Below are 24,641 nucleotides of genomic sequence, written 5' to 3' on the forward strand. Positions count from 1 at the left end.
GTCATGTGACGATGTTCATCTGAGGTTGTATTTAAATCAATTTAAGACCTGCTAAGGACCAGATGATTTTTTAATGTCCTGATGCGGACAATCTCAGAACTGACAGAGGTGTACTTTTCTTTTCTCACGACTGTAGTTTCAGGTAACACACTGGCAGAAAATACACTACATGACATGAAGTCTACACACAGCACTGAAGGTGAAATAGGAGAAAGCTTTATTCTTTGCTCTGTTCTACAAAACTTTATTACAACATAAAGCTGACGAACAAAACTGCGTCTGCCAGACATGAAAGGTTTCTCTCTGGAAAATGCGGACATCATTTGAAAAGGAATCTATGTACAGTATTTATTGAGCATTTGTTGAAGGTTCACTTTGGAGTTTTTGGAATCTTTGACAAAGAAGGAAGACGACACAAAGAACAGCAAAACATTTCTACTGGATACTTTACAAATGTCTCAAAGACTTTAGCACCATTTTGTTAAAAAGGTTCTTGATATAACAATGAGAAAAAATAGATTTAGAGCTGACCTGGTAACAAACAGTTCACACATTTATTTCTTTTCAGTCAAAGGGATTTAACAGGGAATCACTGGGAGAATTTTTCTTTTTTCTTTTTTTTGCTAACCGTTTAAAGCATACTTATCCAGACACGGTAGAAAATATTACAAAGGACAAGAAATAGGGCGTTTCATCTCCCTGCCTGTGCACTCAGTCTTGTTCTCATTGGCTGGTGGGAAGTTTTGCTTTGTGTCTTTTTGTGCCTCTGTGGGGTTTTTTATCCTGTTTTGATTGGTTCATTGGTAAAAAGCACCTGATTCTTTACACCTTGTCACGTTACAGTAACAAAGTTTGAGAAAGCAAGACAAGAAGAGCACGGCTGACTTTTAGAACCTGATGTCCCAGTACTGCAGCGTTGCTTTAGTGGCCTCAAAATCATCTTCAGCTGCAGCAAAGTCATTGTCGGTCGTTGACGGCAGGCCCCCGTCCTCTAAATTAGAAAAAAATCACAGTGGTTAAGACTGAATTTGCTCTTTTTTTCTTCTAATTTAACATTTATTAATCACTTCATATCAGCTATTAAAAGATGATTGAATATTAAAGGTATGTTTTGTGTCTTTTCTTGATTTTTCTATCTCACCAGTCAAGCAGAGGATCTGCGGCCTCTCCCAGAACCCTCCAGACAGACACCTGATCAGGGGGTTAAACCTCTGCTGGAAGCCCTCTGCGCATCGATAGCGCACCACTGCGTTGGTCTCGTAAGTCTGTCGAGCTTTTCCAAATATGGAGGCATTTCTGACCCTTGGTGGTGGTCCACAGGAGGCTGTGGGAGGAGTTAAGATGCTTAAGTGCCTTCTCTGGGCCAGAATAAGTAGAAAACAGCTCGAAGCATCAAGTTCACGAGGGAGTTAATGAGTAATGAAGTGCTCTTAATGATGTCCCATTAGTGTTACTCACAGGTGCCTTTCTTGCAGGTGTATGCGAGGTGATAGTTGCAGGGCACATCGCTCCAGCGTCCGTTATCGTGCCACACCATCACCACACAGTCCTCTCCGGAGAGAAAGTAGCTGTCTGGCTGACCCCTGTACCAATTCTCATAAAGCTGTGAGGTATGAGTTATGTATGTTATTTTTATGTGTATACAAAGAAACAATAATCACAACAGAAATAGTTGAAAAAGCATAATATACATAATGTTTTCATTCTCCTCTTCTCCTTTGAGGTAGTTAATATCTAATAGTCTGGTGCCTTCCTGCATCCTGCTTGGTTTGTGTCTTACATAAGAGGTTTCAAAAAGAAAAACATAAACAGCAAAACTCGTTATAATAATAGATTTTCATTCATGATCATCCTGGCCATCATAAATAATAACCTACAGATGTGCTACTTTTAGATGCTCCCTTATTCACAAGGGGTCGCTGGATTCCTCACTGTTTTCACTGTGTCTTTTTTTTTTCCCTTGGTGTTTGTGCTACCACTTGACATAATTGCCTTTTTAGGTTCAATTTTGCGGTCACATCTCAGTGCCTGCCTAGCAAATGCATCAGTGTTTCATTCCCCGTCACCCTCAGATGTTCTAGAACCCAGAAAAATGTAACTAAGCACAGGTGCTGGATAGCATGCAATCTGACATCAAAACTTCCAAGTAACTTAAATAGACTACAAGGCAACTAAAATTAATCACGAAGCAAACACAAAGAAACAATATATTTTAGTTATCATGGCTGCAAAACAAAAGGAATCTTGATAAATAGAAAGTAGATCTTAATTAATACACCGGGTGTCTGGTTCTCCAGTTTGAGCATTCCCCTGTTTTTGTTTTTTTGTACTCTGCAGTTTTGTTTTGTTTTTTGCACACATAATAAAACCTCCTCACCAGTGGGTTCCCATCAGACCAGTGGAAATCATCCTCAATGGTCTTGTCATTCAGACCGGTCCACTGGTATTCCTTGTAGTTGTCTGTTGACCAAGACGTGGGATTGAATTTATGAGGAAAGAAATGAAAGCCACATTGTTTTCTCATTCCCAAATGTGTTAAGGAAACCTACTGTTGATGTAAGCCTGTTCTTCAGGGGTCATTATGGACACCAGGTGAGCTCCCATCATGCGGCAATGCTGCTCTGCTGCCTCCCAACTCAGACGCTGGCTGAAGTGTCGATAGCAGAAACCGTGAAATTTATCCCAGCCCGGTTCACATCGCTCCCGGTCTGAAAACATCACAGAGAAGAGAACAGGACAGCCAAATCAACAAGAGTCTTCAGATGTATCCGCAGGCTTTTATACTGAATAATTATATAATTTTCACTTCAGGCTGCATTGTAAGAAAATTACTGCTTGGCTTATTTTTGTTTGGAAACTTCTGGCTGATTCCCATCTCATTTAACAGCCATTAAAGAGCAGAAGCGAGCTCACCAGCCTGACAGAAGTTTCCTTCATATGTCGGCAAACAGAGGCATTTAATGTGGCCACCTCTGTCCGTGCAGGTGCCTCCGTTAAGACAGGGGTTGTACAAACAGGCATCTGAAACACAACAGAGGGCAACTTTAAATTACTGTGCACCTGAAACCACTGGTCAAAGACTCATTTGTTATGTAACTGAATAATTACACATGTACAGGAAGACAGCCTTCATTTATGTGTAAGTCTAATTGGTGCCTGTATTAATTAGAAGGCAGTTGAAGCACATATGCTTACATTAGGTAAACAGCTGTAAGTAAATGTAGCAGGAACCATTTAGAAACTAAAGGGCATCAGGGTCGATGTTAGCCAACAGATGGCAGCAGAGGAGAAACTTTACGGCGTGGCTGAGAGGGAAAAATCGTCAAATTTTCTTCTGGCATGTGTGCGATGCTTCCTTCTCTTTCTTCTTCATTTCTTCATTAGTAATAAACGCTCTCAAAAATCTTATGGAAGAGGGAATCTAGACATGGATGTATTAATGGGGAAGGGGGGGGGGGGTCCTATAATATGGAGTCCTGTGGTTCTAACAATTTTGAAAAAAGGGCCCACTGGTCATTTTATTAAGCGGTATGCACTGATTTGCTGGTGTGCCAGTGGTACAATGAACTCTTTTGTTAGCTTTGTTTACCATTTTAATCAAAAGATGAGATAATGAGATGAGAAAAACCCACTAACATGCCCTTTTTAAAGTCATCAGACAGTAATATTCAACTGACCACCTTCTGACCTGCTGCTGCTTTTCATTAAAATGTTGAATTGTGTACATTTATAATGGCCAATAAGTGAAAATTTTAAAAAGATGAAAAAACTAAAGAAACACCCTTCAACCGTGCTGAGTGTTGACATTGCATAGTTTGTCCACCAGAAGGAACTCTGCAAATTCCCTGTTTGTGTCACACGTCTGCAAAAAACATAAAAGTATTCACAGCCTTTGCATTGACACTGAAAATTTAGCTACGTTACGTACTGTTTCCACTGTTCATCAAAGTCAGACATTTTTACAACTTAATTGGAGTCCACTTGTGGTGCATTAAGTTGACTGGAAACAATTTAGAAAGACACAACTGTCTTTATAAGGTCTCTTAGCTAACAGTGCATGCCAGAGCACAAACCAAGCCATGAAGTCCAAAGAACTGTCTGTAGATTGCCAAGACAGGATTGTATCAGGATTGTACCAATGAGCACAGTGGCCTCCATCAACTGTAAATGGGAGAAATTTGGAACCACCAGGACTCAGAATTAGCCTCCTGGCCAATCTGAGCGATTGGGGTAGACAGGCCTTAATCATTGAGGTGACCAAGAACCCACTCTGTTCACTTTAACAGAGTATCAGCATTACCCTGTGAGGACAACCATTTGTGCAGCACTCCACCAGTCAGGCCTGTATGGTAGAGCGGCCAAACTGAAACCACTGCTCAGTAGAAGGCACATGAGGGCGTACTTGGAGTTTGCTAAAAGGCACCTGAAAAACTCTCAGACCATGTGAAATAAACTCCTCTGGTCTGATGAAACAAAGATTAAACTTTTTAACCTGAACATGCAGCATGTCTGGAAGAAACCAAACAGCATTCATCACATGGACAATAACATCCCTAGAGTGAAGCATGGTGGTGGCAGCATCATGCTGGGATGTTTTTCAGCAGCAGGAACTGGGAGAGTAGTCAGGGTCAAGGGAAATAGGGATGCTGCATTGTACAGAGACATCCTTGTTGATAACCTGCTCCAGAGTACTGTGGACCTTGGACATCTTCTATCAGGACAAAGACCCTCGGCACTAACTCAAGAAACAAAGGAGTGCCTTCGGGACCACTCTGTGAATGTTCTTAATTAGTTCGGCCAGATCCCAGTCTTCAACCCAAGATCTGAAAATGACTGCGGACCGATGCTCCCCATCCAACCCGATGGAGCTCCAGAAGGTCTGCAAAGAAAAAACTGCCCAAAAACAGGTGTGCCAAGTTTGTAGCATCATAGTCAAAAAGGCTTTAAGTGCTGCTAAAGGTTCTTCAAAAAAAGTCGTAAGCAAAGGCTGTGAGTACTTATGTACATGTTGTATTTTTGTTTTTTATTTTTAATATGTTTGCAAGAATTTCAAGCAAACTTTTTTCACTTTGTCATTATGGGGTATTGTGTGTAGAATTTCAATGTCAGAAATGAATTTAGTGAGTTTTGGAATAATGCTGTAACAAGACAAAACGTGGAACAAGTGAAGCACTGTGAATACTTCGGGTGTACTGTATATTTATCCATTTTCCTAACCGCTTATCTAGTTCTGGGTCTGCAGGGGGGTTGGGGAATGTCTACTGGCATCTTGTTATATTTATCACAATCAGATGCTATCTAAAGAGAAAAACACTTCTGAAGCTTCATTTTGCTTTTCTAAATTTGTGAAACAAAGGAAAAACGAAACCATGAGTGTTCAAGCTGGAATTAAACATTTTACAAGTGGATTTGGTTTGTTTGCTTCCTTTGACACCCTGTAAACAAGAACTATGTGCTGCCTGTCATTATCCCCACACTCACATATTGCTCTCTTCAGAAATCTCTTTCATTGCTCAGATCGTGTGTATGAAAGGTAATAACTGCTTTACACGAATCAAATGAGATTCACGTGCACTCAAAGTAAAACCATCATTCAGTTTTGATGAAGAATACACAGATGGTGGATGGAAAACCACTGAGGTGCCTTTCAAGTCTTACCTATCAAAAAATGAAACTTTATACTGTGACGGTGTTCACATCTGAGACTTGTTTTTGTTTGCTTTTCAACAGAAACAGAGTTTAGATTCATGGCTCCATCTGTGAGCCGATTTCCTTCCCTTTTGTCAAACAACACAACAATAACTTGTCTGCAGACGACAATGCAAGGTTAGTAATTTCAATTACTGAATGATTGATGACTTTCTCATTGTGTTTCTCTGCCTCCTCTCCTCTTTCAGCTGCCGCCTGCAGTATTTTATCACCATGAAGAGTCCATTGTAAAAAGATTATTACTCACCCCAAAAAAGGCTTAATTATGGCGCTGAAGCTGAAATTATGTATGAGAAATAGGAAAGGCTTCTGCATGCACTAATCTATGTAATACTGAGGTTTTTGGGGGAAGGGAAACAGTTTGGATGCTTGAAGATTGTCTTGTAATAAAAGTGCAGCTTGGAGAATGCACATGCTTTCCTTATTTTTCATCTTTATGAGTCCATTTGAGGAGTAAAACCATAAAAAGCTTACTTACTTACTTAAAATATATGAAGTTTACTTAAAACTACAGCAAGTAAAACCTGCTTGGGTCCAAATGAAAGTAATAAGGTTTGGCATATGGCGGCCACAGACTATTGTGACTATTGAGTGTGGAGGAGATACCAGGACACATGTTTTTCGGTGAGGAGAGCTGGACAGGGATGTAGATGGGCATTAAGCCAGCAGCAAAATCATTTCTGCTCCAATGTGGATGGAGGAACAGGAGAAGCACTATCAAAAACCTTAACCTCCTGCAGGTTACTTATGTGCGTGTTTCTGACCAAACCATCAGATCCAGACTCCATGAGGGTGGCATGACAGTACAGCATCTTTTACTGGGACTTGTGCTCACAGCTCAGCATCGTACATCTCAATTGGCATTCGCCAGAGAACACCAGTGCTGGCAGGTCCACCACTGGAGCCGTTTTCACCTCACAAATAAGAGCAGGTTCACACTGAGCTTCTGTGACAGATGCGAAAGAGTCTGGAAAAGCTGTGACAAACATTACGCATTCTGGTTTGAGAGTGGGTGGCCGGTGTGTACAGGCAGTTATTGGGGAACCAAGGCGTTGATGCCATTGATTTACCCACACATTCCCCAGACCTGAATCTTATTGAGAGCCTCTGAGATTCAGGTCTGGGAGTAGATCCCCCACAACACCACCTGCCATCTCATCAGGAGCATGCCCAGACATTGTCACATTGTCAGGAGTGCACATGGGGCAATAAACATTACTGCTACATCATGAGACAAGTTGGATCCGACTGTGATTTTGACTTTTTTAAAACGTTTTTTTGCTGTGATTTCGAATCCACTGTTCTCAATTTTTTTTTACCTCGAATTCTACATTCAGTAAAGATTTTCAGTGTAAATATTTTGTTTCTCAAGATCCACACAATATCTTAATTTTTTTTCAAAAGCTGTATTATTCTGAATAGTGTTTGACCTACAATATTAACATACACCAGGTTGTCAGTGGCCTTTATTGACATACCCACATGGAAATCTTAATAGAAGAACTCTGAGGTCGATTTTTTCCAGTTTCTGAAACTGTGCTTGATGAAATGCAAGTCAAGCCTTAAATGGTTTGTTGGTGACCTGGTGGATGTTAAGAGCTTAAAAGCAGCTTTTCTCTTAAATAAGTTTCCATCCTAAATTTTCCCATATTTCTTGAAGTTGAGTCCACAATGGCAGCTGCTTCTTTTGAAGATTCAATAAACCCGATTATATGGAAGCCAAGTGCTCCAATGGAAAAATAAAGTGCAGTTTTAAATAAGAGAATTAAAATTCAAAATATTTAATTTAAAAGATGAGAGTCAAAATTAACCATGAGAACTGTGTTTTATGTTTGTTTGTTTGGTTTTTTTGTGGAACAAATAAGCTTCCATACAATGCATCAATATCCACAGCTGCCGCATGAAGTCGAAGAAATGAATGTACCAAAAGGAAGGAATATAAAGTAATGCATTTATCAACTTGTGGTAAGACAAGAAACCAATAAAGATTTGTTGCCTTTATCATTATTAGACCTAAAACACAATACAAATCTAGAACAATTGTGATTAAACAACAATTTTAAGTCGAGTATGAAACATTAATGACAAAAGGACACGTGAACATGTTGCTAAATGCAAACACTCGTGCAATCTACAATGAAAAGGTTTTGTGCTTGTAAACATAATAATCTGTGCTTTTTGTACCACAGTGACTAAAACAGCAATGAAAAGGAAGAAAGAAAATCAGTTAAGACTTAAATATAAAGCATTACTGCAGCTTCATTGGTCAGTGCTGTTACATTCAAAGTAATTGTTACTTTCCAGAGAACGATTAAGTCCCTTATTATGTTGCTTCCCAATTAATTGGAAAGATACTATGAGAATTGAAAGATAGCAAGAAGAAAATGATTTTAGTGGGAATATCTTTTGCACCTGTTTGGTGCAGAGATGGATGATTTACAAATAAAATCTGATGAATTTAGCTATAACCATCACTCTGGCAGGCCCTCACTGGAGAAGAAACCCGTCATTCAAAAACACTAGTAAATACAGTACTTCACAGAAGTCATTCTTTGGATGAGGAAAAAACATCATGCACAACAAGACTGGACTGTGGACAAATGTCAAATGGGAGTTGTCCCAGTGTGAGTATCTTGGAGGGTAGAGCGGGGGAGTCACAAGGAGAGGAGTAAGGAGTGTTTAAGGGGAAGTGGGAAGAGTCAGAAGGGTGAGTGGGCTTGCTGAGACAACAGGTGAAACAAACGTGGGAAGTCATTTGAAAAGCAGGACGGGTGTTTTACAGAAAATGGAGCAGAGGCAGGTTGGGCAGAGGACAGACGAGGAGTTTTAGTGCATCACTGTGTCGAGCAGGAAGAGGACGGTTAGACTGATGAGAGTGGCATTAACATTACCTGAAGATTTCCCAGTACCGCCTACGGCTGCCCTCTCATTGGGCATGATAAGCAGGGTTGGCGGCTGGGTGAAAGTAATGTCAACATCTTCCAGAGCGCGACCCACTGGTGGTATCAAAATTTTGGGGGTGGTGGTGGTTGGGCTCCAGGTGTGTCTGGACCGGTGTGTGGTGGTGGTGGTAGCTGCGGTTGTGGTTGTGGTGGCGACAGTGGTTGTCTCTGTGGGCTTTGTACCTCGAGAAGAACTTGAAGCTGCTGTGAAGGTTTTTTGGCTGTACTCATTGAGAGATTCTTGGGGTTGAGTTGTGCTGGTCAACAGATCCCACTTGGATGTTTGAGAACTGGAAGGAAAGATGGCGAAGTCCTCAGAGGCATCAGTTTTCTCTTGAGATGTCGGGGAAACATTAGTTTCATCTTCGAGGGTCGGGGCAACAGCAGCCTCTTCTTCAAAGACACGGATTGGGATAACGTTGGCTTCGTCTTCATCAAGGACAACAGTTTGGGCAAAATCACTATCCTCTTCTAGGGCTGAGGAAACATCAGCTTCTTTCTCAGTAAAAAGAGCTGTGCTAACATTAGCTTGTTCATAGACATGGGTTGAGGAAGTGTTAGCCTTTTCTTCATACTCAAAGGAAGGAGCAACATTAGCTTGTTCAAAGATTCGAGCTGAGGACGTGTTAGCCTTTTCTTCATACTCAAAGGAAGGAGCAACATTAGCTTGTTCAAAGATTCGAGCTGAGGACGTGTTAGCCTTTTCTTCATACTCAAAGGTAGGAGCAGCATTAGCTTCTTCTTCAAGGGTTGAAGAGGTGTTGGCCTTTTCTTCATACTCAAAGGTAGGAGCAACATTAGCTTCTTCTTCAAGGGTTGAAGAGGTGTTGGCCTTTTCTTCATACTCAAAGGTAGGAGCAACATTAGCTTGTTCAAAGATTCGAGCTGAGGACGTGTTAGCCTTTTCTTCATACTCAAAGGTAGGAGCAACATTAGCTTCTTCTTCAAGGGTTGAAGAGGTGTTGGCCTTTTCTTCATACTCAAAGGTAGGAGAAACATTGGCTTCTTTTTCAAGAGCTGAGGAAGTGTTAGCCTTTTCTTGCAAGCTAATGTTTGAGAAAAGATTAGGTTCTTTTTCAAGGACAGTAGTTGGGAGAACATCAGCTTCCAATTTAAGGGTTAAAGAAGCATTTATCTTTTCTTCATACTCAAAGGTAGGCGTAATATTAGCTTCTTCTTCTTTAAAAACAGCAGTTGGGACAGCATTACTTTCATGGGCTGAGGAAACATTTTCTTCAAAGTCAAGCGTTGGAGAAACAATGTTCTCTTCTTCAAAATTTAAAGAAACATTTGCTTCTTTTTGAAGAGCAAGGGTCGGGGAAATTTTTATTTCTTTTTCCAGAGAAACGGAAATGTTGGCTTCCACTTCAAGAGTTAAAGACACTTCACCTTCAAAGGTTGGAGCAAATTTAATGTCTTCTTGAAGGGTGGTCCTAACTGTATCAGGTACATGACCACTTGCTTCTTCATAAGTATCGGTCACAGTATCCAAATACATTCTGTAGCCTGATGTTAGATATAGTGCTGTGGGCGAACTGGTGGATGAGTGAGAAGTGTTTGAGACGTCTGGAGAGCGAGTGGTAACTGAACTTGCTCCAGACACTTGCAGGTCTTCAGATTTTGATGTGGGCAGCATTTTATCCTCATTTTCCAAACTGAGCGTGTCTTCAATTTCTAAGCTTGCACTTCCCTCCTGTTTAGAGATGGAGGACTCCCACAGCTGTGAGGCTGTAGAAAGAATATCCAAGCCCAGTTTGTCAGAAAGGGGTGACTGAGATGAGGCTGTCAAATGTGGAACCACTGTCTGAGGTTCAGCATGGGTGCTGCTGGCAGAAGCAATGGGAGACAGGTGAGTGGTGAAGCCAGAAGTTGAGGAATCTGATGTGGAGATGAAACTGACTGGACTCATATCGAGTTTGCTTTCTGGAAAAGAGCATAGAACATTATGGGATTACATATTGTTTTTGAGAAGTATATTTAATTGCTTGGATGAGAAAAATTAGAAGAAACAATAAGTCTACTGTCAATCTCTGACCTTAGCTTAGCAAAAAGATTAGAAACAGGGAAACAGCTAGCTTGTCAGAAGGTAACAAAATCTGCCCTCTTCACATAGGTGACCAAACTCCAGGACGTTACAGCTCTTAGCCAGAAGGTAGTCCAGAATATAACCCTTTTAGTTCTTCAGTTTTCCAATATATTATAATAAAAAACATAAAATGTGACATGGATATCTCATGCTAGCCTAACTCTTGACAAGAAAGTAATTTATCTAAGATAATAATGTTTGAACTTTTGTGGGACATTCACATACCTTCAGAAATATCTCCAGAACCATCCAAAGGAGCCCACACTGAGGTTGGCACCTCCGGAGTCGATTCAGTAGTTTGGGATAATTGTGTAAGAAGTGTTGCCTCTTCTTCTTCTTCTTTTGAGGCCTCAGTTGGGGGAAACATCTGCTCAGGGTCTACACGGGTCTCCTCCAGCTCCACTTCAACCATGGGGTTAAGGGTTAAAGTAGTAGCCTCCAATAAACTGTCATCTTTAGTACGGTTGCTGTCGGTCTCACTGTAGTTGGGTTTTGATTTGTTAAAAGACAGGGTGGTCTGTTGTACTTCTTTGGTCTCATTCAGAGTTCCAGATGGTTCTGTGTTTACTTCAATGTTTGTGTCTGGCTCTGTCTGGTTCTGCATCTCAGGCTCAAATGTGGGTCTTTCAGACTGCTGAAAGGTGAGACTCGAGTTCTGGCTAGAATATGTTTCATTGTAATCAGTGGGCAGAAATGATGTGTTCTCTGCTGAATTGTAGGTTTCTGTGATAGTGCTGCTCATCAGTGCTGTAGGATGCTGGGAATCGTAGCTCATTTCTGTGGGAGATAAAGTTTGGTCGAGCAGCTCGTGCAGTGTAGGCGTTGTGTTGAGGGGAGACTCTGTTGTGTCTGATATCAGCATTGGGTGTGTATCAACCGGGCTTTCTGCAGTTACAGTGACAGCAAAATAAGGCAATGATTCAAGCATGCTCTGGGCCTCTCGCTCCACCTGTTCTGCTAGTTGGTTCAACTGAATTTCTTGATCTTTTTCCATAAGAATAACAACATTGTGTTCAATGTCTTCAGGTTCTGTGCCCACATAGTCCATCGGAGAGTCAGTGGAAGCATTTCTGTTTTCTGCAGAGAGCAGACAAACAATTAAATGTAACATGTGAAATATGGAACAAACTAATCTAGTTATGCTTTCTTTCTTGTTAAATATGCACTACATATTGTTCCAACATCATATTTTTATTCTCTTCTAGAGTAGCTTTTCATGAGTCATAATAGTTAAAATAATGCTTATTTATCTGATGATGGGCTTTGATATGAACTCTCAGTTCATTCTCTGTCTAAATCAATATGTTTGGGCCCATCTCCCTTCAAGCCAAGTTTCAAGCTGTGTTTGAGATTACCAGGTTATCTTCTTATACAGATGCCATCATATAGATTACAGACCAGAACTTTTTGAAGCCAGGTATTTATTGCAATCTGAAGCATGATTTTATTATATCGAACTGTGGCCTTGTTAAATCGGATCAAATTAGAGAAACTGTATTAATCCCAGAGAGAAACTGAGTAAATATGAGCCAAAAAAGGGAAAATCATAAAAGGTCCACTTGTCAAACAAGTGGACAATCAACAGTTTGCATTTAAAGGCACAACATTATCACCTTTGAAACAGTAAACATCATGAAGGCTGGATGGCTCTGGGAAGCCAGTCTGGTTGCTGAATTGGTAGAGAGTTTTTACGCCAGGCAGAGAGCCCCCACAGCGTTCCCTTGGGGTTATGATGGGGTACCGCACGCTGCCATCAGACAGCCAGCCAGGGCTGCAACGGTCCAGTCCTTCACTCCAAGCCAAGTAAAGCTGTGCTGTTGTAGCCAGCTCTGCCCCTGCAGCTCTGCAGTACGACTGCGCTTCATTAAATGTTAAATGCTGTGGGATGAAGTCATGGAAAACCTCCCCTACAGACAGAAAATTTGTTCAGTCTTTTACTTTTTCTGGATACAAGTGAGTGAAATGCTGGCACGACTGCAATTATGTGCCAGTCTTAATTTATAATGGATATTTGTATATAGTAAGTGGCATGTTTTTATCTGATGTGACACATGACATTTCACTACAGAAAGTAAAAACATATAATTATGTGTTTGAACTAAATAAAATCATTGTAATAGTTATTGTCCATCACAGATCCCTAATGCCGTTTTCCAAATGTAAAATGTATAATTTGACTTACTTACAAATTATGCCAGATGTATCATTATTGCATTAAGCCTACTGGCAAAACCCCAAAAAACCCAAACCCTACTATTTACATATAGAAGTTATTAAACTGTTATAATTCCTACCATTAATTTCGTCTACATAACAATAAACATCGAACAGATCATCTGGATCCATTGTCCCATAGTTTCTCACTCCTGGTTGCCCATCCATGTCTCCATAGCAGCCTTCACGAGGCACTTGGATTGGATATCTGCAGCAAAGCAGCAAAACAACCATCATCCTCACTTAAGACTCCACAAACATGTGACATAATATCAATGCTGCATTTGGCAATAGCTTGGTAAATCTGCAACATTACCAGCTGGTAACGTTATGACACGTTTACTCTGTGGTCACTCAATAACCAGTTCACACATGGATACTTATAGAGCAACACAAATATAATGTATTTACATATAACAATAACTATATACAATAACTATAATGTTATATAAGAGTCTGGGTGTTTGTTTTTTTTTATCATACTAAAAGGCCTACATGCCCATGCTACTTTATTGTTTCCTTTGTTTATGCTGATGGATGGATGGATGGATGGATGGATGGATGGATGGATGGTAATACAGGATTTCATAACTCCACTTTCACTATGATTGTATATTTACATGCACTATAATTTACCTATGTATATCGACAACATGCATATAATGGCATGCCATTTTGATCTTGTGGGTTCGACACATAGTTTCAAATCTCATTGCCTTAAGTACATTTATACAGTTATTTAACTGACATTACATTTTTTATAGTCTCTAAATACAGTAAACTAGTTTTGTGGGTCCTCTGCAATACTCAGGTGCTGTTCTACTATATAAAATGTTTTTTACGTCATTGTTAGATGGTGTCAATCATATAAATTAGATTTTATTGTCATGAGCCTCTTTTACTGTATGGGTGTATGTTTAACAGAAATGAATCTTGCACTATACAGTTAAAGAGGGTGGACAGTGTGTTGCTAATGAAGTTGTTATAGGTGCATAAATGGGTCAATTTAGAGGTTGGTGGGTGGTTTCTTATGTTAGGTAAATATAATATAACATTGTTTTGTAACGTTGCTACCATAGTAAGTTAATTTCGTTTGTATTGAGATGTGAAGCACACCTAACGGGCAGGTGGAGAACGTTACCGCTATACTTTGTAAGTAAGCAACCTCTGAAACACTGTCTGACCGATGAAGACGTCAGTGATTACAAACTTATATCAAGAAGTCGAGTAAAACAACAAAAACATCTATATCAGCTGCATGAGCCTGTAGGATATGTTTTATCTATCTCTGTCTTTTTAATAAGTTGTACTGTGAGCATGATACAGAGGGCACACACGTGATGAAATACCTGACAGACTGGTCTGCGAGCCAGCCCGCGTCACACTGCTCATATCCGTCGTAATAAGCTGCAAGCAGCTGGTCGGCGGTGGCGATTCGTGCCCCGATGGCCTCACAAGCCCTCTGGGCCTGATGGAAGGTGAAGGCATACCGACCCAAAGCATCTCTGTAGTGGAACACAACACCTAAAAACACACACAGCATGCACATAATAACATACCTACAAATACATTAACTGTGTTACCTGTTTCAACTGTTCTAAGTCAATAATTTGGAAAAGCTCCTGGAACAAAGACATCTTACTAAATGGAAAGAAACTGAGCTGGAAACTGAGCTACACAACTAGAAACAACTCATTAATTATCATTACACAGAGGATTGAAGCTTTAAATATCTTTGGGTTCAGGCAGTTTTCAGTGGATTCTACTAAGATGAGAGATCCAGATATTTTCTTACCAAAATCACAGTGTGGAACCAATAATCAAACTGCGATATGATTTCAAAACACAAGAGTTTTAGCAGAGTCAGTATGCTTCTTGTGGGTTTTCTTTCTTTTTCTGAGAATTGCAGTTAAAAAACACAGTCTCTAATAATTCTGTGTAATCTCCCCCAAACTTTACTAATGAGCCGTGTCTTTCATCGCGTTACCTTTGACCTTGAGCTCCACGAGGTCACTGGCGTCCTCCAGGCCCTGCTGCACCTCGCAGCGGTAGTGAGCCGAGTCGCTGGAGCGCAGATCTCCCAACCAAAGTGACGCATCATCAGGGAAGGAGGTGTAGTTGAGCAATGCCGCTCGGTCTCGGTATGCTTCATTGACCTTCACCTTGTGACCCCGTACCACTAAGATCTGCGTTTCCACCCCACCTAATATGACTGACCACTTGACCCTCGGTACAACAGGGGTCGCGGAGGTGGAGTTGGAGACGGGGGACAGAGACACCACACAAGGGATGGAAATGGAGCTGCTCAGTGGAGCGACAACTGGTCCTGAATGGGGGATGGTCACGTGGAGCTGCTCCACCTCATCTGGAAAAAAATTAATAAAAAGAAAAGAAAAGTGAATCATGCTCCCACTTCTCAATGCACTTTTGTACTCTCTGTTTATGGAATCAAAAAGTGATCAGGGGGAAATGTAGACACCGTACCGTATGTGTACCGTAGAGTTTGGGTGGGAAAGGCCAGTGTGAGATGACAGACTGCATAAAGAAGTGGAAGTATCTGCACATGTCTGTGGAGATTAAAAAGGCAAACACAGTAAAATATTAAAAAATAAATAAAATGAACAAGAAAAGCAGATATTTTTCTTCCAATTTCACAAATATGAATTGAAATTATATAAAAATGGATTTTTAATAAGTACAATGATTTCTGACATCGGAGGTCAGTTCAGGTCGGTTCATCTTATCTTATCTAACCCATAAGAAGGAACAAATGTTCGAGACACATAAGAAAACTGAGGGATTCAGTTTCAGTTTTCAGGATATCAGTTGAAAGACTGAAATAACTATCCACATTATATTGAACAGACTTGGTGTTATCCCACTGACATAAAAGAGCTGTAATAATGTTTTATTAGCTGCACAAATGTAATTTCTATCCCATAAAATGTCAGAAACAGGTCTCAGTATAATGCCAGAGCTTTTAAATTTACCATAAACTTGGCCTCAACACATCAGTGAAACTGCTTCAACAAAAACTGAGCATTATGGTTCTCATAAAACTACAATTTACAGCAGGCCTTTTTCCTATAAGTCAGGATTAGTTTTAGCTGAGCACACTAGAAAACTGGCAACAGAGTTTCAACATTAAAAAAATACAATAACTGTAAAGTTTTGTGAGAAAGACCTTTTGTTTTAAGTTGTAACTTTGGAGCAGAAGCTCTGAGTAAAACACACGTGTCCCAAAAAAATCCTAGAGCTCAGCCATACAGTATAAAAGACCAACTTCTCTGGTTTTCAAAAGGAAGCTGGAAGCAGAGGTTCCTGACCACAAGTCATTCATCACCTCCAGGAGCTAATGACACGGCGTCTCAGCCCAGCGGCATCCTGCCAGCTCTCCGTCACCAGCCTGGCCCTGTTATTAACCCAGCAGCCGTGGCAAGACGTCCACAGCGACCTCACACAACCTCCTGATTGGGCCGTAATAGAGATACAAACGTTCATCCGTCATTGAAAAACAATTAAATACTGGACAGTTTCAACATTCGTCAAGGTGTTTCATCAGTATTCCTGTCAGTGTCATATTCAACCAACCTCACACTTCACCAGAAACACCGATAGTGCAAGGTTAGACCTTTAATCTTGCTCCCTAAAGTTGTTGGATAAGAAATTTCTTTTATTATAAAACAGAAATTTTACACTGTACAATACAAGTCTTTATAGTATTAACATCAGCCACAACACTTAAAGTTGGAGTAAATACCATTAATAATCTCATTATACTGCAATGTTCTGCTCATCCAAAACGAACAGCACACCACGATGGCAGCACTCTCCCCCAATAGAAGAATGCTCTCTGCAACAGCATAACTAGACTGAGCATCAACAATAGATGCCTAAATAATCCTGATCACATTAAGACCCAGCCCACAAACCACAGGACCCAGAGGATTCCCTGGTCTCCTTCTGTGCCCAAATGGGTCAGAACTGTTTTGGCACCATGACAAGGATGTGTACAATGTGAGGCTGGTGGTAATAACTGGTGGGACCATTGCAAAGCAAGCAATCTGACTGTATATTGCTGTACAAAAAACCCCTATGTCATAGAAACACAGTTCAAGCACTGAAAAAACCTGTGACGCCTGCTTGTGTTTTCTTTCAAAAGAAAGTTTAGTATTTACGGTATACCGAGTGATTAACTGACATAGTGGGAGAAGCAGAAACATAAAATTGTGGCAGAGGCCACAATTTTCATGCCACACATGTCATTTTATCACTGACTCATAGGAAAATTGTCTTTTTTCAAATGTTCTGTTCCTCCAAGTCAACAGACTTGCACTTTTAGATCTCAAGGCATCTGAGTGATCGAGGATTTCTGGAGAAAAATGAAAGTGATCTCCATTTCTATCTCACCCCTGCGACCACAATTTTAACATCAGAAACATTAAAAAATAAATAAATTACAGATACTGTGGAGCAATGTCTTGGGATCCTTATGCTTTTTAAACCTGTGTGGAGGATATAAGCAATTTCACAAGAGGTGAGCGAAGCTCGTTTGAGAGATTTGGACGGGGGATACACTGAGTTACACAGAATGCCATCACCATGGTAACTAACCGGGCTTGAGCGACACAGGTGGAAGCAACTGACAGCTGGTGGACATTTGATTGGTGGATTTAAATTTCCTCTCTCCCTCTCGCTCTCTAATCAGCATGACTATCCGGTGCCTAACAGGATCTCTGTTTCTTAGTGGAAGACCAGTGTGTTTTTACAATGCCAAATTTTAAACCCCAACCCAGCACAGACAATCCAACACACCGAGTATAGCAGTAGCAACAATCACACCACTGATAACCTTAATTTTTTACTGTTCTTGTAATAACTGAGATCACAATCTCAGTCATTAACAGCTAAGGAAGCTGGAGCTCTTGCACTGACATTAGTGCTTTGCTGATACCACCGATCCAATAAAGCTGTAATTTGCAGAGAGCGTTAAAGAAATCTATAGTGAAGCATAGGAGAGTGACTTTGTGTGTGTTGAGATGATGGTTTAAACAGCCATATATGTTATCACACACTTAGTTTTTTCCATAAACTTTCTCAATATGAGCCTCAGAGCCTCTAGTTGTCTTCTGCAAGGTACGGTACTACAAGAATTGACCTCCTGTATATCAAGCAGATCCCTGGTAAGGAGTCGGCACACACAGCTCAGTAACTTGTGTCACATTAAATGGCCTTCTTTGATGGTAGAATAACTGTTGTCTGTTTTCTTGCCAGCTGGGCGGACTCCATGGTGCTGGTATCACTATTAGTATTCTTGAGAAGACGTTTCACAAAAAAAGCGAGGAGCGGGCCAAGAGGACAGCTGCACACTGTGCTTTCACTTCATACCAAGTCCCTTACAAAGGGCTTCAGGGAAAATTAAAGGACAGGGCACTGGCACACTTGCTTGCTTTTTCTCTTTTCTTTCTTTCACCCCTTTCATGGATGGAGAAGGAAGTTTTAAAGCACTAAGAATCATTCTAGGGCAGGCTTTGTACAAAAGAAAGGGCCACATTAAGACCCCGCACACTGATTCAAACGGTATAATGTGACAGTGTGCTTAAATACCGGTTTGTGCTTTCAGATTGATGACAGCAGAGAAAATCCTAGTTGCTGCTGGTTGTTTTGTGCCGTCTTTAGATCGCATTTTTCGGCCTCGCCTTCGCCAAGCACTTTGCAGGTCTGCTTGTTTTAGTGAGGTTAGCAGTGAAGACAAGTCAAGCTGAAATCAATGCCACCCATTGCAGCTACGGCCCACAAACTTCAGCCAGCACTCTATCCAAAAGGACAATTAATCCAGAATCTCCTGTGGCATAATCAGCTACAGACTAACGCGTTTATGGAAAAGAAAACATAAGAAATTGGGGTTAAATAAACCTCATCAACTTTATGCAAACATCCCTGTCAGTGCTGCAAAGACATTCCTCTGCAGCCTGCATCAGTGTCAACGCACACAAACCAGAAAGAGGGTCCTGATCCCAGTTTAGCCAGCTCAGACATGTCAGTTTGACTGATGTGCTGTAAACTTGGAGGAGTGCTGAGCTAGAACTGGCTTTAGGAGGGATATGTCCAGGATAAAACAGAACAGGGTCCCATAAAAATGCACAGTTTTTGCAACTATGGTCTATTTTTTATGTTGTCTTCTTTTCTTCTCCTTCTTTTAATATTTAAGATTTCAGTTTTCAGACTGCATGTAAACATAAGTTAAATGCAACATAAAGCAGCCTGTTCATTTATTTCAACTTCTTTTCTTTTTCTAGTGTATGGAAAAATTATTTAAGCACAGAGTTTATACTCCATCCTGCAGCTGCTTCCTAATGCAATTAACATTCAGCAAGATGTTTGACCTGGAAGAAGTTTAAACCATATTAACTAAATACATTTTATTTATTGGCCCTACACACCAGAATTTTTGCCAGCAGCTGGATATTCAGTTGGACAGTTGTGATAGAATAACTGACTCCCACAAGTATAAATTCTTGCTGCTATTTGCCTTAATAACAAATCCATTTATGTTGATGACATTTGCCTGACCTAAACCAGACAGAAACCACTTTTACACAATTGGTATCCAGCTCAAAACAAATAAACTTAATGTCAGTCTTTACTTCATTTGGAGACCTTGGCAGGGTCAAAGGAGGTGGTTCAGTTCAGAAACAACACCAAACCCAGACTTTGAATATAAGCACTGGCTACTGTACACTTAACAGCAGAGCGAGTTGGTAAATGAGGCTATTCACTCAGCACCACACCTCCAACTCCCTACATCATCAGCGGTCTGTCTCCTGTCTACAAGATGACCACTTTGGAAGAGCCACCCACCAGCTGATTCACCACCCACTTTGTCTGGGAACAAATTAAAGTGTGTTTTGCGCAAACACCTGATCCTAGGCTTGACTCAGTGGATCCACAGATGAAGCGCAGCCTGTACAGCTGTCCTTTTATACACAGGAGGCGATTTCCGCTTGTGTTCAGGATCAGGTGGGCTCTGCTTTCTGAGACGCATCACTTTCTCTGTTCAGGGCAAACATGCCCAGGAGTCAGGCACCTGCAGTTTGAGCTCAAATGTGCACTCAAATACTCAGACACACACACTCTACTAAAGTAGCTTTGCATGAGTGATAATTAGAAACACTGCAAAGTCTTTCAGTTTACCTACTTTCTGAAACAAGCTCCTTCCCTTTTAGAGAAGAACCCCTTTAAATAAACCTTATTTTGACTGGCTGCGCCTCACAAGAAGAAGGTCTGAATACTAGGTGGGTATGGCAACTGAGCTATTCAAGCACCCTGGAGCCTGCACTTTTGGCTCACAGGGGTTATTTTGCATGACATTTGTGTCACGGGGCACAAATGTGTTGTCCTCCGTCATATGCACTAGCTTAATAATCAGTTTGAATTGCCAGGATTGCTCGTTCATTTTGAATATTTCGACATGAGCAGCGATTCAGAGGTCTGAGCAAGGCTTGTTATTTACCTAATTATACACCTGAGTGCAACTCATCCTCAACAACAACAACAAAAACAAGAACAACTTCTGTAACTACAGCTTTAGCTGAACAACCTACTGGTGCAGTGGAGGATCAGCAACATATCTGGCTCTAAATTTGAGCAGATGGCCCTCCATTCTCCACCATGCTTCACATTTCATCTTATACTTAGTGCAGAGTTCATCGCTCCAGTTTGGGTCAGATCTCTAGATAGATTGTGAGCCACATTTTTACCAGCTGTGACTGTGGCTAGTTTTGACTTAGTGATTTTTTTGTGCACTGACCAACTTAACATGTAAAGAGGGGAAGGCCACTTTTGTGGGTTTTTCCTGTTGTATGTTTGCCTGTGTTTGTCTGTGGACAGAGTTTCTCCACATGAGAGAATTGCAGCTGTGCAAGACAGTCACTAAACTTTAAGCTGTGCAGCTGAGATCAATATAAAATCAGGATTTGAAGAGGGTTGTGGTCCAGCAATTCGATGGCATCCCACTGGAAGATGGTAACATGATTACTCTGTCATGAAATTACAGCATAACCAGTGCTTTCTATATCTGCTCAAATCTGACCAGAGAGCCACAAAACCATTAAACAGAAGAAAGAAATCCTTAAAAGTCTGCTTCATCATTCAATTTGCCCTCTGTCTTTCTACCTGTCCATTACTGAACTCCACCTGAGGTGAACCACAGCGAGTGAAGAGTTAAAATACGCACTTAAAATAAAAAGCAGCTTTTTTTTCCTACTGGGCAAATAAAAGCACTGAGTGTGAAATCCCAGGAAAAGCTTTTGAATGGCTTGGATCGCAGGAGGGGTCAAAAAGCTTTGTATGAGTCCAAATTGATAGTAAATGCGTTTAAAATAGCCCGTTATCCTTAATTTCCTTTACCTTTATAGGTGTGCATGCGTAAAAAATAATTTCAGGACTCCACAGAAACACGGTTTAAACACAGTGGGGGACAGCAGTTTACAATTAATTTCAGGACCTTTCGGAGAACATCAATTACTACAGCGCAATTAAGTGGCAATGAGGATAATTGTCTTTAATCATACGTCCATTTAACCTGACACAGGAGATTCAAAAGAACTTTGGAAAGACCAAACCGCATCATCTACTGCTTATCATTGACCCATCGACCCAAAGGGAGAGAATGAGAGAGACGGGGAGTAAGCCTACCGGATGACTCTCAGCAGCATCTCAGCTGATGCAGGTTGCACTTCTTTGCTGTAAAGAGTATTTTCCGTGAGCGCCTGTCAGCGTGCTGCAGTGCGACTGTCCTGTCACGGGAAAAGCGGCTCTGGATGCTCTGCGCAGGTAAACGGTGGCTGGGACCGGCACACTCAGAGGCTCGGGGAGAAAGGAGGGAGTTGGGAGAAAGTGACGCCAGATATGAAACCCTGAACTGCCCACTTTTTCGCCCAACAATCGGGATGGAGATGGCGCATGCCTGTCAAGGGGGATTGGGAGGGATGACAAGTAAAGAAACCGATGTTATAGGCTATGAAGTGAAGCCTGCAGAGAGGAGATGACCTGCATGTTTTTACTGCAGGGAAGCGGAGAACTCACTGAGCGTCACTTGGATGAACCAGGGTGAGGGGAGAGCAGTCAGCGCAGCGGTCCGGAGTGAGCTGCTGAAGCTGCTGCAGGTATTGATATTGCAGCACAGTCACACATCCCGGAGAACGATAAGGGACAATTTAAAGTACCACCTCCTTCATTATCTGTCACACCCCGCGGTATATTTTTAAATCATCATGAATAGCTTTGCATTCTGGCGCAGAGAGAGGTCTGGAAAATCCTGCACAAGAGCATTGCCCTGTCATTTACAATCTGAATCTGAATCTGCAGAGCATGCTTGATTTGAATGGAACAAGCTGAATGCAGTAGGCAACCCAGAAGCTTTTACTATGACTGAAGGGTCACAACAAGATCACTTTTACCACTTTAAAGTATGTTATTTACAGTTGAAACTTTTATTTCAAATTGATGCATAAATAAATTCATAAAACAAAAAGATTTGCCCACATTTGGCCTTTACTCAAGGCCAAATGACTAGAGAGAGACAATTTTAGCTCCTCTTGTTTTCAAATTCACATAAAAGGTAATTTTATGTTAAAGGCCTCACAGTACTGTATCATCTCAACACAGCACTCCGCTCTCACAATGCTGTCTTACTTGTGGTTTCTAGAATATTTAAAAATTAAATGGGAGGCAGAGCCATCAGCTTTCAGGTCCTTCTTCTGTAAAACCAGGAGGAGGACCATATAGGGCTGGATCAGGTGATCATGAATGATATCTTAGTAACAAGTCTAAGCTGCTGAGGGTTTCCATTATCCACTATTTCTTCTTCATTCATCTCATTTCACTCACTATGTGTTTATACATCACTCTACATTTAATCAGGAGTTATTAGTGTGTATTTTGTCTCTATCCCCTCACCCTTAACATGAAGTAGCAGATGGCTGCACTTCCTTCAGCCTGGTTCTGCAGGAGGTTTCAGCTAATATTGTGCTTTTATGTTGTATATTTCAAAACTGTTTTTCTATTCTTCATTTCACACAAACCAGCAGAAACACTATAGACCGAACGTCAGTGAGAACCACGCAATCAGGCTTTGGTCCTGCCATTTGTGGGGTGTGCGCTGGCTCATCTCAGTCAGTAAAATGTGACAAAGTGGAAAAGTTGAAGCTTGATGCACTCAATTTGTATTTTCAGCAACGTTCTACAACATGTTAATGAAATACGCAACAGACACACACATGAAAGGAGCAAAGGTTAGAGCGTACTTGTGCACTCTGCAGCGGGAGTGAATGATGCTTTGTAGTGGTCATACTGTGACTCGGCAGCAGCGGTCGATGCTGCACACCTGAGGAATCTCACACTCAGATAACAGCAGGACTGTCTGGGAAGGAAATGTCAAAGCCCGGAGAACAGACAGCGGTCACACTTACACCTATGAGTGTCTGTCATTGAGCACTTTGGCACTTAAGGTTCTGAAATCCATCCTACATACAGCAAACCTGCAGCTGAGCTGAGGCAGTGAGACTCACCCTGAGTCAAGGCAAATGTGACACAATCATGAAATGAAGATGCAGGCAGGGCGTGGGCAAAGAATGCTATATTTCGCTAGGTTTTCGACAGCCATTACTTGTAACAAAGTTTTAAGTATACAGTTCATTAATGAATACTCAAAACAAGGACTTACCAATAGTTGAAGAAAACAAAATCAATTTAAAAATTGTTTTATAAATATATTCATGAAGTTATTTAGATTTAACACGGAGTGGATCTTCAATTGCTGTTTCTAAACAGAGCTTTAATGTGTTTTCAGTCCTGAAGATTTGAAGCTGTTGCAGACTTGCTGCTGTGCTTTGAATCATTATCTTGTTACATGACCCAGTTTCGGTCAAGTGTTAGCTGTCGGACAGGTGGCCTCACATTTGGCTATAAAATACTTTGGTATACAGAGGAATTCATGGTCAGCTGAATGAATGCAAGATGCCCAGGTCCTGCAAAACAAGCCCAAATCATTATGCCTCCACCACCGTGCTTGGCATTTGGTTTAAGGGTTTGTGGTGATATTCTGTTTGGTTTTAACCAAATGCGGTGCTGTGAATTATGCCCAGACATCTCCACTTCAATATCACCTGTCCAAAAGATATTGTTCCAGAAGTCTTGCGGTTTGTTCAGATGGAACTTTGCAAACCTAAACTATGCTTGGAAGAGGCTTCAGTCTTTTTATAATTGTGCTGTCATTAACTTTAAAATTTAACATGCTAACCTAGGCCTGTAGAGTCTGAGATGTAGATCTTGGGGTTTCTCTGAGCATTGCATGGTAAATGCATTTGTTTAGCAGTATCTGTCTGCTGCTAACCTTACTAATTCCCATGTAAACAGTAAGGGTGCACTCTAGTCCTAAAACTTTCTTCACATGACCTCATGTCCTGAAACCATGACTAAAGGAATAACCACATTTTTTTCCACATCAGATTTCTTTTGTCTGAGACAGCCCAAAATAGCACAGTTTCTAGACAGCATTAGAACATTTAAATGACACATTTAAAGGTTATTATTCTTTTTGTGTGTGTGTGTTTGTGTCCATATATATGTTTCCTACATCCGTTTTTAGATTTTACACACAAAACGAATGACTACTTTATAAAATGTAA

The 24,641-nt window shown here is 40.9% G+C and overlaps 1 protein-coding gene across 1 annotated transcript; it reads right to left on the reverse strand.

Annotated features, from left to right (window-relative positions):
• Positions 1–213: 213 nt before the first annotated feature.
• LOC135933790 (brevican core protein-like) lies at positions 214–21,812 on the reverse strand. Its single transcript, XM_065471969.1, has 14 exons — positions 21,649–21,812; positions 15,436–15,518; positions 14,939–15,316; positions 14,301–14,475; positions 13,032–13,159; positions 12,351–12,644; positions 10,963–11,814; positions 8,601–10,574; positions 2,914–3,021; positions 2,550–2,708; positions 2,378–2,460; positions 1,459–1,603; positions 1,142–1,324; positions 214–991 (listed from the first exon to the last, which is right to left on the reverse strand). Exons 1-14 carry the CDS (start codon positions 21,666–21,668, stop codon positions 888–890), a joined length of 4,686 nt encoding a protein of 1,561 aa, XP_065328041.1. The 5' UTR covers positions 21,669–21,812; the 3' UTR covers positions 214–887.
• Positions 21,813–24,641: the final 2,829 nt, after the last annotated feature.

Source organism: Pelmatolapia mariae, linkage group LG22, assembly GCF_036321145.2.
Source record: "Pelmatolapia mariae isolate MD_Pm_ZW linkage group LG22, Pm_UMD_F_2, whole genome shotgun sequence".
Classification (NCBI taxonomy): Eukaryota; Metazoa; Chordata; class Actinopteri; order Cichliformes; family Cichlidae; genus Pelmatolapia; species Pelmatolapia mariae.